This window comes from Terrapene carolina, unplaced genomic scaffold (assembly GCF_002925995.2).
Source record: "Terrapene carolina triunguis isolate 2854851 unplaced genomic scaffold, T_m_triunguis-2.0 Scaffold211, whole genome shotgun sequence".
NCBI classification, from domain to species: domain Eukaryota; kingdom Metazoa; phylum Chordata; order Testudines; family Emydidae; genus Terrapene; species Terrapene triunguis.
Genome location: NW_020664562.1, coordinates 21,812,048 through 21,825,828, shown reverse-complemented (window position 1 = coordinate 21,825,828; position 13,781 = coordinate 21,812,048). Strand labels below are relative to the sequence as shown.

General features: G+C 43.9%; 1 protein-coding gene across 1 annotated transcript in view; it reads left to right on the top strand.

Annotated features, from left to right (window-relative positions):
* Window positions 1-602: 602 nt before the first annotated feature.
* Window positions 603-13,781, top strand: part of LOC112119088 (ATP-binding cassette sub-family D member 3) — a 65,042-nt gene continuing 51,863 nt past the window's right edge. The window contains exon 1 of the mRNA XM_026655766.1: window positions 603-767. Within this exon, the coding sequence (XP_026511551.1) occupies window positions 655-767 (113 nt within the window). The 5' untranslated portion in view covers window positions 603-654. The remainder of the gene's footprint in view (window positions 768-13,781) is intronic.

Genomic DNA, 13,781 nt, shown 5'->3' with positions numbered 1-13,781 from the left:
AAGCAGAGGCTCAGGGAGGTGCAGGGATTGGGTAGGTGCAGCAGCAGAGGTGCAGGGACTCGGGAGGTGAAGGAGCAAAGGCTTGGGGAAGCGAAGGGATTCGGGGAGGTGCAGGGATTGGGTAGGTGCAGCAGCAGAGGTGCAGGGACTCAGGAGGTGAAGGAGCAGAGGCTTGGGGAAGCGAAGGGAGTCGGGGAGCTGTAGAAGCGGAGCCTCGGGACGGTGAAGGGACTCGCCCAGGAAGGTGGCACTGGAACCCCCTCACTCACACTTCCCGCTTCCCCCGGATCTCCTGCAAACAGCCGCACCCTCGCCACAGGTGACACGTCTCTCTGCCTTACAGGGGAGCGGCCAGGGGCCAAGGGGACTGAGCCGTGGAGCACTCAGCCTAGGGCACAGGCAGAGGCCCCCGGGGCAGGCCGGCCCCCATAACGGCATTAGCAGAGTCTGACAGCCTAGGCCCGCCCCACACCGCCTTTCCCTCGGAGCCTGCCGGAGTGACAGGAGGAGCTGAGGCCGCCGTACCGAAGCCGGCCTGAGGGGGCGGGGCAGAACACCCCACCCCGCCCCCTCCGTCCGCTCCCGGCATTCCCTGCGTCAGCCTCCCTGCCTGGGCTCGGTTCGGCCCCATCCTCCGGCCGCCGCGCTAGCGCCATGGCCGCCTATAGCAAGTACCTGACCGCGCGTCATTCCGTGGTGGCCGGCGCGGCCGCCTGCGTCCTGCTGTGCCTGCTCAAGAAGCGCCGGAGAGCGGCTGCCAAGCACAGGTAGGGGGCGGCCCAGGCTGGCAGCGCCGGTTCACGGAGTGGGGGGGTGGGGGAGGGTGAGGAGGCAGGACGGGAATGGGGGCGGGGTGCTGTAGGGGGCTGAGGGTAGGCAGGGGGAGGGGGTGATCAGAGGGGTGAAAAAGATGGATAAGTGGGGGGGAGGGGTAGTTGTGGCTTTTATGGAGAAGAGAAGGGGGTGCGGGAGGGGTAGATGGGGTGGTTGAGGGACTGAGAAGGGGTTCTCGGTGGCAAATGACAGAATGAGGAGCAATGGTCTCAAGTTGCAGTGGGGGAGGTCTAGGTTGGATATTAGGAAACACTATTTCACTAGGAGGATGGTGAAGCACTGGAATGCGTTACCTAGGGAGGTGGTGGAATCTCCTTCCTTGGAGGTTTATAAGGCCTGGCTTGACAAAGCCCTGGCTGGGATGATTTAGTTGGGAATTGGTCCTGCTTTGAGCAGGGGGTTGGACTAGATGACCTCCTGAGGTCCCTTCCAACCCTGATATTCTATGATTCTATGAAGAGGAAGTGATGTTTGGGGTAGGAGAGAGAGGAGAAGGGCAGAAGTATGATGTGGTGAGCCCTGCTAGTCTCCCACCACCCCTAGGCCAGGCCAGGAGAATGCTGCGGTTTATTTGTCTTTAATGCCAGAGGGTGATCTCCTCCCCCCTGTGCATGACATGTTCTGCCAAGAAAACCCCTTCTGTGCGGCAGACAAAGCTGGCTTTCTCCCTCACCATTCACTCTCCCTCAGTCCGATACGTGCTGCTGGAGAGAGAATTATTCACAGACATACAACTTCGAGAGTTAAGGTAAATTATCTGAAGAAGTGTGGTTTTTACCCGTGAAAGCTTATGCCCAAATAAATCTGTTAGTCTTTAAGGTGCCACCAGACTCCTTGTTGTTAAGGTAAATTATATTCATCCTTAACAAATTATGGGCCCTGTTGCACAGAACGGAGCTTGGACTGTGAATAATGTAGCTCTGTTCTATGCTGTATGTTATAATAGTGAAGTATGTTCCATCAATAAGAAATTCAGGGAGAGGGAGTTCAGGTTCTGTATAGGGTTACCAACTTTGGTTGGATGAATTTCTGGAGGTTTCATCTCATGACTTTATTTTTAATTAAAGATTAATCTTTAATTCCTGTAGACTCCAGAACAATCCTGGAGGGTTGGCAACCCTAGTTCTGTAGCATATGAGGTTGAAATTTTGGTATACTTGTTTTTATATGTCATTGTGTTAGCTAATCTGTGTAGTTGAAGAGTGAGTTGTGTTATGAAGTTTTTCCTGTTGGGGAAATACAGGGGAAGGTGTGTGATATGCTAGGAATGCATATTAAATTCAACCTGCCCTTTGCCGTCACTCTTGCTGGACTGAGTAATTGAATATGTATTACAGGCATATGGCATGCTTAGCATCTACACAGCACTTAACTTCAAATGTTGCACAAACATAAACAAATCAGGATGTTAGATCTAGAAGATGAAATGGTTTGAGGCAAGATATACTGTAGTAGGTGTAAATAGCAGCTTTAAGTAAGAATTTAGCAATGATTGAGCAATAATTCCATTTTATTTTGATAAGTGTCTTTCATACAAACTATCATAAAAGCTTCACAATATTAAAAAAATAATTGACACAGTATGCATGAAGAGCTACTAATAGGGCAGGTTCTGAAAAGTGCTCATGATGATGTTGCACAATGACAGAAACAGTAAGAAAGGGCTCCAGCTATTGTAGGAAGTGGTCAGTTTATCAGAATGACAGGTAAGGACAGTATTTCTCAGGCTATTTTTTTAATTCAGCAAAATATGCCAAAGCCATTTGAGGTGAAGAGCCAAACCTGTGTTTCAAAATTAAAGGGTTTGGGGTCTTATAGGATTTTTGTAGTTACTACTTTTGTTTGCTTGGACAAGTTGTTAGGCATAATATTGCTGTGCTGATTTTGTTTGAGGACCTGGAAGTGGTGAGATTGGAGAGGTATTCAGGTACTACAGTCCTAGGTTTTATTACTGTACATTACTGTATATTTATCTAAATATATTATACTTCTTCTGAATGTGGTAAGAAGAAGCTCTGTGTCAAATAGATTTATTTTCATGGGTGTCAGTGAACATGTAGAAGTGGGGATTTAACCTTAATTTAAGAGACTTGCATTTGGAGTGTGTCATTGTGTGTGATGCATTGGGTTTTGCCAGGTGTAACCCTAAAAATACTGTTCCTAATGATCAGTTATATACTTTAGAGGGGAGCCCAAATGCTGTTATTACAAGATGAATTAGAATGGTGTGGAGAGTGTACACATGTCTGGGGAGGAGAGAACTTCCAACTAATTAAACAGGTGGTTTGAATTAAAACTGTCTGACCTAATTTGGCTCTCTTTCCAGACTGCCAAAGATCTTCCAGGCCCTTAAAAATGTATCTTGATTGCTATAATCTCATTCTCCACACCCTTGACTGATGCAACCTTGCATTCCTCAAATCTAATCCAAATGCTTCTGTTAAAATAATTTTCATTGCTTGTCACGTTGGTCATGTCACCTTCTCCTCAGTATTCCTCTACTGGCTTCCTCTTTTCCAGAGCACCCAATATATATGTCTCCTGTCTGTACTTTTAAGGCCCACTACAACTTAGTTAGACCCTATCTAGTAGTTCTAGTATTTTATCGTGCCATCATCTCCAGTCTTTATCACATATACAGCCAATTATCCCACAAGTATTTATGCTTTTTTTCCATGATGTCCCTTTTACCTGATATAATCTTCTACCAAAAATCCATTCATCCACTACCTGTCCTCCAGACTTTTCCATAAGACTTACTTCAGCCATGTAGCTTACAGAATGTTACCAGTCAAAAGCTAGGCAAATTATGAGTTACACTGTGTGCACCATTAGGCTACGTGAAAGCACACTCTTATTACTGTTGCCTTGCCCTGCTTGCAGTCTGTCAGTTTCATTCACCTATTGCATCTTGTCATTAATTTAGATTGTAAATTACTTGGGGCAGGGGTCATTTTACCAGATTTTTTGTAGGGCCTCTGAGTTTTTAAACTATAAATAATAATCAACAGTAAGCCCTTGTGCAATACTGGAAAAATTCTTTCAAGGTGTGTTGCACCATTTAAATCCTGTGGGGCTATTACACTGGGTGTGTGTGTGTTTGGGCAGGCAGAGTGGATGTGCTGGGAGCTTCTTGCTGGTCCTGAACAGGTCTCTCTAGAAGGGGCAATGGGCTGGAACTATGGATCTCATGGCTGAGTAAATGAGGAAGGGGTGTGGAGGAGTTGTGACCTCTATTCCAGCCTATAAATTCGTCTTTTTTTTTTGTGGGTGGAATTCTTTCCTCTATGTAGATTCTCTGCCAGTACTTAATAACATTGCCTGAGTGCAGGGAAAGGTGAATTTCCCCTTTAAAAATTTCTGGACTTTGACATCCTGTTTGAGGAGTATCATGAAGGATGGTGTAGGTATTGTAAGCCCTAATATAGGAATAAAATCATATAAAATAAAGATTAGAAAACCATTTTCTTAAGTAAATCAAGGAGATGCTTGTTTGGAGAGCCAGAACACATGTATCTTGTACAAAGTGTCATGGTACCTATCCTAATCTTGCTTTATGCAAGGCAGTTGCAAAAATGTTTCTTCTCTGTCAACTTTCACCTGCTTTTCTGATGCCTTTGGGATTAAGGGCAAGAGTAAAGTATGACTCAAGTCATATAGTAACATACAAGTTCCTTAAGTGGCATAATAATCCCTCTTGCGTTGCATATCTTAGTAGGGGAAAGGTAAATTACTACCTTCCAGTTGAATGTGTCTCAACGTTTTGTTTAGAAGATCCACAAAACTAGTGAATGATATTATAAAACTTAAAAGTGTAGTATCATTTAGGAGCATATGTTCTTTTGCATTGTGATGCATTCTCCTAACCAAACCGTGCAGAAGTTATTAAAAAGAAGTGGTACAAAACAGTTTTTTACTGGAACTACTTTTAGTATTCTATATTAATACCTCTGACTGAAATATCCATATAGTGGAATGTTTCACAATAAATTGCCCAGTTTTTCAATCAGTATTATCCTCTCAGACGTGATTTTTGTTTATCCGGAGTGGAATAGACTTGCTTAGTTTACTTCCAGAGCTGAGGCTATTGCATAAAAATATAAGTGAAGTTGTGGCTTCTGTTATAATTTTAAATGACACCTGTGATGCATAGAAACTAGTCCTATTTGAGAGATTACATCATGCTGAAATGTGTCCTCCCCCCCCCCCCCCCGTACATCAATTAAGATTTGTTGCTGTGAACAAAAATTATTCCAATAATGGTGGTCAGTGCCTGACAGCTGAAAATTGTTGCTTCTGTTAAAGGGACTGACTCTTAAAATCTGTTTTAGCTTTTAAAAGCAAGGTGTTCTATTCTCCAGTGGCAGCCATTGAAATAAATTAAAAAGAAAGTTTGGACAACTAAGAATGAAAACCTGCCTCAGTCCTTGCCCTATATCACCAGAGATCAATAAGCAAGTTTAATCTTTTAGTACTTTGTCACAAAGAAGTCTGATTTTTTGGAATGGCTATTAGTGTAATCAAGTAAATAATTGATACTGAAATAACAAATGTGTGAACCATAAAGTACATGAAAATATTGATAGATACATCTCTACCTCGATATAACGCTGTCCTTGGGAGCCAAAAAAATCTTACCGCGTTATAGGTGAAACCGCGTTATATCGAACTTGCTTTGATCCACCGGAGTGCGCAGCCCCACCCCCCGGAGCACTGCTTTACCGTGTTATATCCGAATTCGTGTTATATCGGGTCGCGTTATATTGGGGTAGAGGTGTGTGTGTGTGTGTATATATATATATATATATATAGCCAGTGGAGATAACTCTCAATCCATATACCTACAGGTCTACTTAGTACATACTAACTTTATTGTGTCTAGGCAGAGATCTGTTTTGGTATGGTATAATTATAATATCTGACTGCATACAAACACATCCTGGGTGAAATTCTGGCCCCCTGGAAGTCAATGGAAAAACTTACATTGACTTCAAAAAGGCAGGAAGTTTCCGCATATATTTTGTCATTCATACCACATCTCTTGGGATGTGTCAAACCAAAAAGAAGATGGAGGGATAATATTTTGCAAGATCTAAGAGCTCTTTATCAGTGGGAAAAATATGCCCTTGACAGAGTGACCAACGAACTTCACGTAGAGACAGGGAATAAGTAAGTTGGTCATTCTTGTGGTTTCACTTTATTCTTCTACTTGTGGTTAGAAGTAGTTACTGGGCCCAAAGATCATGTGATCTGTAATATAACAAAACATGTAAAATATCTTTGGTTTGGTAGTAGGTGGTCCCTGGTCGAAACATTCTAATGGGTAGCTGTTAAATTTTAATTGGCTTTCTAGACATATTTCAAATTAATTCAAGGTGGTACTGGAAGAGTAGAATTCTTTGGTGTTTAAAGACCTGTGAATTCCAATGTAATATAATTATTGTATCCTTAAAGAATTTGCCATACAAGAAGCAATTCATCCCTGAATATTTTACTTTTTGAGATTAAGAACACTGGGCTAAGTGCTATTTTTGGATGCACTGGTGTCACCCTCCTTTTAAGTCAGTCACATCTGGGGGTAGAACTGGTAGTGACATTCTAGTTAAGGTTGCCTAACATTTTCCATTATAAGACTGTTTTGAGTTGCTTATATCTTTGTAAAATTTAAATTGGGCTGAAATTTTTCAAATTCGGTGTCTGCTTCAGAATGAATTTTTGTGGAAAGTTTCAGCTAAAATGGTTCAACCGGTTCTGGGAATGAGGTTGGGGAAAATACATAGGGAAAACAATGTTAAAAATGTTTACAGTTATTGAGACGCTCTAGTGCCTTCATGTTTTGGAAGAGGAACGTAAAATTTGATGCCCTATTGTCAGGGATATACCTTTCACTATTCCCACGATATATGGCCAAATTTGGCCGCCTTATAACTCTTTATGCAAATCATAATTTTCAGTATTACTAGAGTTTTGGAGGCCAGCAGCTAAATTTTCCAAAGATTCCTTCTGTACTGACCATACTCCATCTCCACACAGCTCCTACATGCCAACAGGACTAAGCATACTTCATCCCAGAGTTACAAGAGCCGAGCAGGACTTCTGCATTTGCTCCTTCTGAGTGTTCAGTGGCACTGGGAATGAGAACTGAAATCAAGGAGACTCTCCTGTGCTCTCACTGCTCCATACTGGTGCTCAGGCAGTGTGGAGAAGGAGAAAGGTGCCTATATGGAATGCAAAGGGGGGAGGCACAGAAACTGTCTGGGAGCAATATGAACAGAAGGGAACATGGACTGGAGCATGGAAAGGAATAGGATAGGAGCAGAGGGGTGGAATAAGGGATAGGCTGCTAGAGTATGGGGCAGAACATTCTATAACCATTGAGCACACTCCCTTCCAGAACCTGGAATTGACCCAGGATTCCTGAGCCTAACATTCCTTTATCTCTAGCAAATAGCTGTGAAATTTACTGGCAAAACTTGACTTCTCCTTGTAGTGGTTGGGCCATCTAGAGCAGGGGTGGCCAACCTGTGGCTCAGGAGCCACAGGCGTCTCTTCAGAAGTTAATATGCGGCTCCTTGTATAGGCACCAACTCCAGGCCTGGAGCTACAGGTGCCAACTTTCCAATGTGCTGGGGCATGCCACTCACTGCTCAACCCCTGGCTCTGCCATAGGCCCTGCCCCCACTCCAACTGCCCCTTCCTCCTGAGCCTCCTGCACGCCACGAAACAGCTGATCAGGAGGTGCGGGGAGAGATGGGGAGGCGCTGATCAGCAGGGCTGCTGGTGGGTGGGAGGCGCAGCGGGGGCGGGGGGAGCTGATGAGGGGCTGCTGATGTATTACTGTGACTCTTTGGCAATGTACATATATTTGGTAAATTCTGGCTCCTTTTCAGGCTCAGGTTGGCCACCCCTGGTCTAGAGGATAACAATTTACTAGTCCTATGGGTTTTTTAGCTCAAGTGGTAAAGGTCTGTTCTGTAGACCTGAAGGTCCCAACCCTGCTGATGATGCATAAGGTAGGGGATAAGTATGGTTCCATGCTGGAATTTGGTTTTTTCCGTTTGCTTTCCTAAAGGTTTAGGAAATTAAAATCCAAAAAATGGCATTAAGAAAATGTTATGGTTGAAAAGTGAAACACTCAGAAATTAAGAAATACCAAAATTAAAGTTGCCTATACAGCAGTATGTAATCAAAGACTATATCCTAATGCATAATACACCAGGAGACCAAATTAAGATTGTACAGGCAACCTTAGTTCAGTCATTTCCTTTTTGAGTGTTTGACTTTGCAACTGTAACTTTTTTAACATTTTTAAAAATGTAATAGCTACTAATCTGATTGTTTCTAAAGTTATTTAAGAAATAGTGCTTGGAAACTAATTAAATTGTAAACTCAGCAGAGCAGCTATGTAGCGTCTGAGAACTGCCTAGCATTTCCCAGTGCTATACAATAAAAAATAAATAGATTGGTCTCCCTCTTTAGATCCCAGTGTTCTTACATCACTGTAAAAGCTTCCTTACAAAGCAATATGGATTGAAACACTGCTGCTAGAACACCACTAACCCATCCTTTCCCCGTGAAAAGACCTTTGAAAGTGATTGTATGATGTATTTGTAATATGAACAAACACCTGCTGTAGTTCAGGTGAAAAGCAATATATACTCTGCTGTTGACCTAAAACACACTTGGAGCCGGGTCCTCTTAGTTGAAAGGTAATGTATTATCTGATTACACTACTTATGCTCTCTGATTACCATGTGATCAGCATACCACATAGAAAAAGAAGCCTGGAAAAGCAAAAAAATGTTCGGAGCTTGTCTACTCTAGAAATAAAATCTCTTAAAGAAACTCGGCACTGCTTTGAGAATATTGATGACTGAGCTGTGTGTTTACCTGTGTGCCTTCCACTGCTCTGGGGCCAAGCTGTCCAGATGGCCCCTCCCCTGTTTAAAAGCAGGCTCAGTCGCAGGATTGGTTTATTTGCTCGATATTCCTCTAGCACCCTTTACAACATGCCTTGAGCAGTTGCTTAGAGCTGCTCTGAGACCCTAGATTTAATCGCCATCTGGGGAGAAGCAACAGCGCAGGAAGCTCTTGGGCCCAGCTATCAGAATAAAGATGGGTTCGTGGACGTTGCTAGTTAACTGTTCAAGAAGAGTCACAACCAGGATGCCTTCCAGTGCCAGATAAAGAGCAAACAGCTCACAAGAACTTATATTAAAACCAGGGATGGTAGGAAACTGTCTGGCCGTGGATATATAACCTGTCAATTTTTTGAGGAGGTGGACAGGATTTTATATAGTTAGACCACTACTAAACCCAAACATGCAGTCTTAGCCATGACCATCAACTGTCTACAAGCCCATGTCATGAAGAGCACATACCCATTTATCTATCTCAGGGAGGGAAATCAGAAATGCATGTTAAAAATGTATTCTTGCCTCTCTGGGAAACAGTAACCACTTGTTTGTTTTCCATACTTCTCCTGCCATGGCATCTGCAATGGCTAGACCTCCAGACAGGGCTTTTATCAGTGGCTGAGCAGCTGCCTAACCCGAGGGGGAAGAAACAGAGAATGCAGGATGACGTGTTTGGAGATCTCATTGCAGACTTCCTTCCCCCCATTCCCCCAAATGAAAGCAATGGAGAGCTGGAGATTGTTTTTGAGGTCAGAGAGGGGAAAAAGAAAAGCAACTATCCAGAGAGAGTTGTAGTGGCCAGAGACAGCATTGCACTGGCCAAAGACACTAATTAAAGAGGGACAAGCAGAGGCAGTACGGAAGCAGAATGCTCTGCTGGCGCGCATACTGTCTGTTGGCCCACTGTCAATCTAGTGCCCTCAATCAGGACCCAGACATATTCTGCACAACAGATGTTTCCCACTGTACCCCTTGTGGCAAATTGCCAGTACTACTATGATGGGTCTTGCGCTTTCTCTTCTGGGGGGAGGGGCGGGGGGGTTCAGGGTGCCATTTCTTGCCCCTGAATTGGGATATTAAATGCCCCACTAGTGTCCAAGAGGAGGGGAGTGGAGAGGGAGGGACCCGGGCCCGCCCTCTATTCCGGGTCCCAGCCCAGGGGCCCTAAGGATAGCGGTAAACCGCTTGAACTAGCGGTTCCTTCCCCAGGGCTACTTCCCTCTCCTGTCCTTCAGCTTGTGCGGGCTTCCTGCCCTCCCTCTGCACAAGCCAGGTGTCCCTTTACCTAGGGTCTTGGTCTTCTTAGCCCACCTCAGCACTTCTCCAAACTTCCCTCTGCTTCCCTCCAAACTGCTCTCTGCTCCAACATCAATCCACTGTTTCTACTCCTTCAAAGTGTTCTCTGCTCCAACTCCTTCCCCTGTCAGATTGAAGCAGAGTTTTTTTTTATCAGGTGACAGACTTCAGGTGCTCTAATTGGCTTCAGGTGCTCTAATTAATCTATAGCAAACTTTCTTCCCTCTACCGGGAATAAGGCTCCCTTCTAACCCTCTCCTGCTGTCCTCTGGCCATGCTGTATCACACTCTACAGCCATGCTCCCTTTCTTTCCATGGTTCCAGCTCAGGGCAGCGAGGACAATTGCACGTGGGATCCCAGCTCATTGAATCATCAAACATCCCTGATAACTTTGGGCCCCAACACTCAACATAAGAACAGCCATACTGGGTTATAGAAATATAGAATATTAGGGTTGGAAGAGACCTCAGGAAGTCATCTAGTCCAATCCCCTGCTCAAAGCAGGACCAACACCAGCTAAATCATCCCAGCCAAGGCTTTGTCAAAGCCAGGCCTTAAAAACCTCTAAGGATGGAGATTCCACCACCTCCCATGGTAACCCATTCCAAAGGTCCATCTAGCCCAGTATCCTGTCTTCCGATAGTGGCCAGTGTCAGGTGCCTCAGAGGGAATGAACAGAACAGTGATCAAATGATCCATCTGCTGTCGCCCATTCACAGCTTCTGGCAAACAAAGGCTAGGGACACCATCCCTGCCCATCTGGCTAATAGCAACACCAGAAGGGAGAAGAATGAGAAGAGGCAGAGGCAAGAAGTATAGTTGCCTATGAAATGGAGACACTCCTCCCCTCCCCCCCCTCCCCATCCACTACACTGTTTAACTTTAAGATGTTTCTTTGTTGTTCTAATCAGGTTTATTTTTGATTTATGTATAATAAATTGTTTAATAAAAACTGTTAGAAATTCATTCACAAAGAATCTACAGTGCATGGTGCAACAGAGCAATTGCCTGTGATAAGCTTGAAAGACCGTATTGTGTTAAGTTTATGTATTATGGTGGGCTAGGATTGTATGTAACCTCTTTAGAAGGGAGATGTGATAGATGTAAGACCTAGGAGTTCAAAATACTATATTGAAAATGTGTCAGACAAGTAAAGACTTTTGAGACAATAAGTGTTAAGAGGATTTCCCGGGGAATCTCTAGGCAGAGGTTAATGCAAATTACCCAGTTCTGGTTATGCAGAAACCTAGTCTTTTGAAGATGTGCCCTGAAAAGAGGGTGATTGTCTGCTTATTACCTGTTACAGAGGGCCAAGGTCAAAGGCCCAAGCTATATAAAGAAATGGCGATCTGCCCAGCCTGGATCCTAGTTCTGGATCTAAGAGAGATGAACTTGTAACCACAGGGAAACCTCACTTGTGGGTTTTGAAGGACTAAAAACCTACCAGAGCCCTAGGTTGGAGTTAAAGTGACCTCTGATAAGCTTTTTAGCATGTGTGCAGATTGTTTTAATATTGTTTAACATATCGTATATATTATATATACTAAAACAAGATAATATTGTTTTAATATGTTTAATGCTTTTACCTTGAGAATAAATGTGCCTGCTTAGAAGGATCTGTGTGTTTAACTTTAACTATGGATATAGTGGGTCATAGTCTTTGGAGAAAAAGCCAAGCTCAGGCACTGGCCTGTTTAGGCAGACTGGCTTGCTAGGGATATCACAGTGTAAATCAGGGAGCTGTGCAGCATTAAAATTTCCAGTCAGAAGGGAGTGAAACATAGGTCTTCACACAGGAGAAGGCTGGGAGATGGAAGCCTAAAGCATGTGCCCTTAGTGGACTACAGAGGGGGAATACAGGTGCAATTGCCCTGAAACTGAGACACTTGGTACACACAAAAAATTACTGCTGGGGGAATTTTGCGCCACTGTGCAATGCAGAAATGAACGTTGTGAGTGCAAAATCCCCCTCCATTCCTCCCTCCCCCCCAAATGGGATGCAGAGATGTTGGCTGCCACTAGGGGCCGCTTGACCTGGCCGAGCGCAGCTCACAAATAGAAGATAAGGCCAGGGGGTGCGGGAGGGAACTGGAGTGTTCCTAGCAGCTGCAGTTCCCGGCACGCGCTAAAGGAAGGAGGTGGTGGCACTGTGCAAGAAACTCTGTGCAAGCCCGGGACCCAGCATCAGACTGTTTTTCCCTATGGATCCTTGGGCTCTGGGGGGGTAGAGGGTGTGAGCATCTGGGCTGTGGGTGGGGGTCCGCAGCTGGCCTCTGGAGAGTAGGGGATGTGAATGTCTGGGTTGGGCTGGGGGGACGCAGCTGGGCTCTGGGTGGGAGGGGATGAGAGTGTCTGGCCCCCCGGCTGGGCTCTGATAGGGAGGGGGCAGAGAAACAGGGACTGGGCTGTCATAAGGGTTTCTTTAACTCTACTCCTGGGGGAATTTTTGTCTGTATCTGTATTGTTATAGACATTTGCTGACAGATATTTTGGAATAAATTACCAAAATAACTGAAACTGGTGTGTTATATAGTTATTTTGACAAATATAATTTGCAGAATTTTGTAGAATTTTAAAATGTGCACAGAATTTTTAATTATTTGGCGTAGAATTCCCCCAGGAGTAAAAATTTAATTGTTGCATACAAAAGTACAAAGCCACAGACACAAGCTAAAAGGAGTGCCACAATGTGCTATTTCTACCACCCATAAAGGAAACTGCAATTGTTGCAATCCATTTCTCTTCTTCTTCCCCTCCCCATGGTTAACAGCTGGATGTACAGCTGTACACTTTCAAGCCTGATACTCAAAGTAAATTGTGGGACCATACCTAAGTTTTATGTATATTTCAAAGCAGAAACAAAGGCAAGTTCCAAAACACACTTACAAATTCAGGAAGTGGCTTTTCCTCCTCTAAATATTTCAGAACCACTGTTTGCACAATATAGTACTTAAGTGTTTGATCTACTTGCATAGTTTGGCAGTTAATATGGTTTTTCAGGGACATTGGAAACCTTTCAGCACTCATTTCAGAGCTTTGCGAGTTGGTTTCTCATTGAAAAGGAAATCAATTTCATGGAGTCAGGTTATTTTCTAAATTTATTTATTTATGCTGTATACGCCAGTCCTTGAACAGAGGTTGTCACAAACAGTGTGAAGGCAATCCCCTTTCAGAAATCTCAATCCAAAAACTGATGCTTGGTTTGCAGGAAATAACTGAAATATTGAGAATAGAGCAAACACTCCCACTGTTTGCAACAGGCCTCCAAAATAACTTGCATCACAAAATTAGCAACAATACATTTTTCCCCCCAGTGTGTGCACTGTTCGCATCTAAGAAAAAGAACTTGTAAGACTAATAGCACCGTCTGGTGACTCCTGCCATAATACTGTATCCCTCTTCCTTGGCCCACAATCAATAACAATTACTCTACACACCATGCACTGTGCCTCTCCCTGTGAACACTTCTGATTAATAGCAACATATTATAGTAGTTCACAAATCCAATGTGTCAAACAGTCCTTAAACGGTTAAAGTTTTAAAGAATAAACATCACCCAAATCAAACCACATAAACTAGGAAATACAGCATCATCCTACAGAGAGCAGAGTTAAAGTTGTCTAGATGGCTGCAACACCCAGTATTGCAATAACTGTTGACCTTTTTTGCGGTAAAGACTGTCTGGGTGTGTCATAACTATGAAGGGAAGGGTAACAGCTCTCTGTGTACAGAGA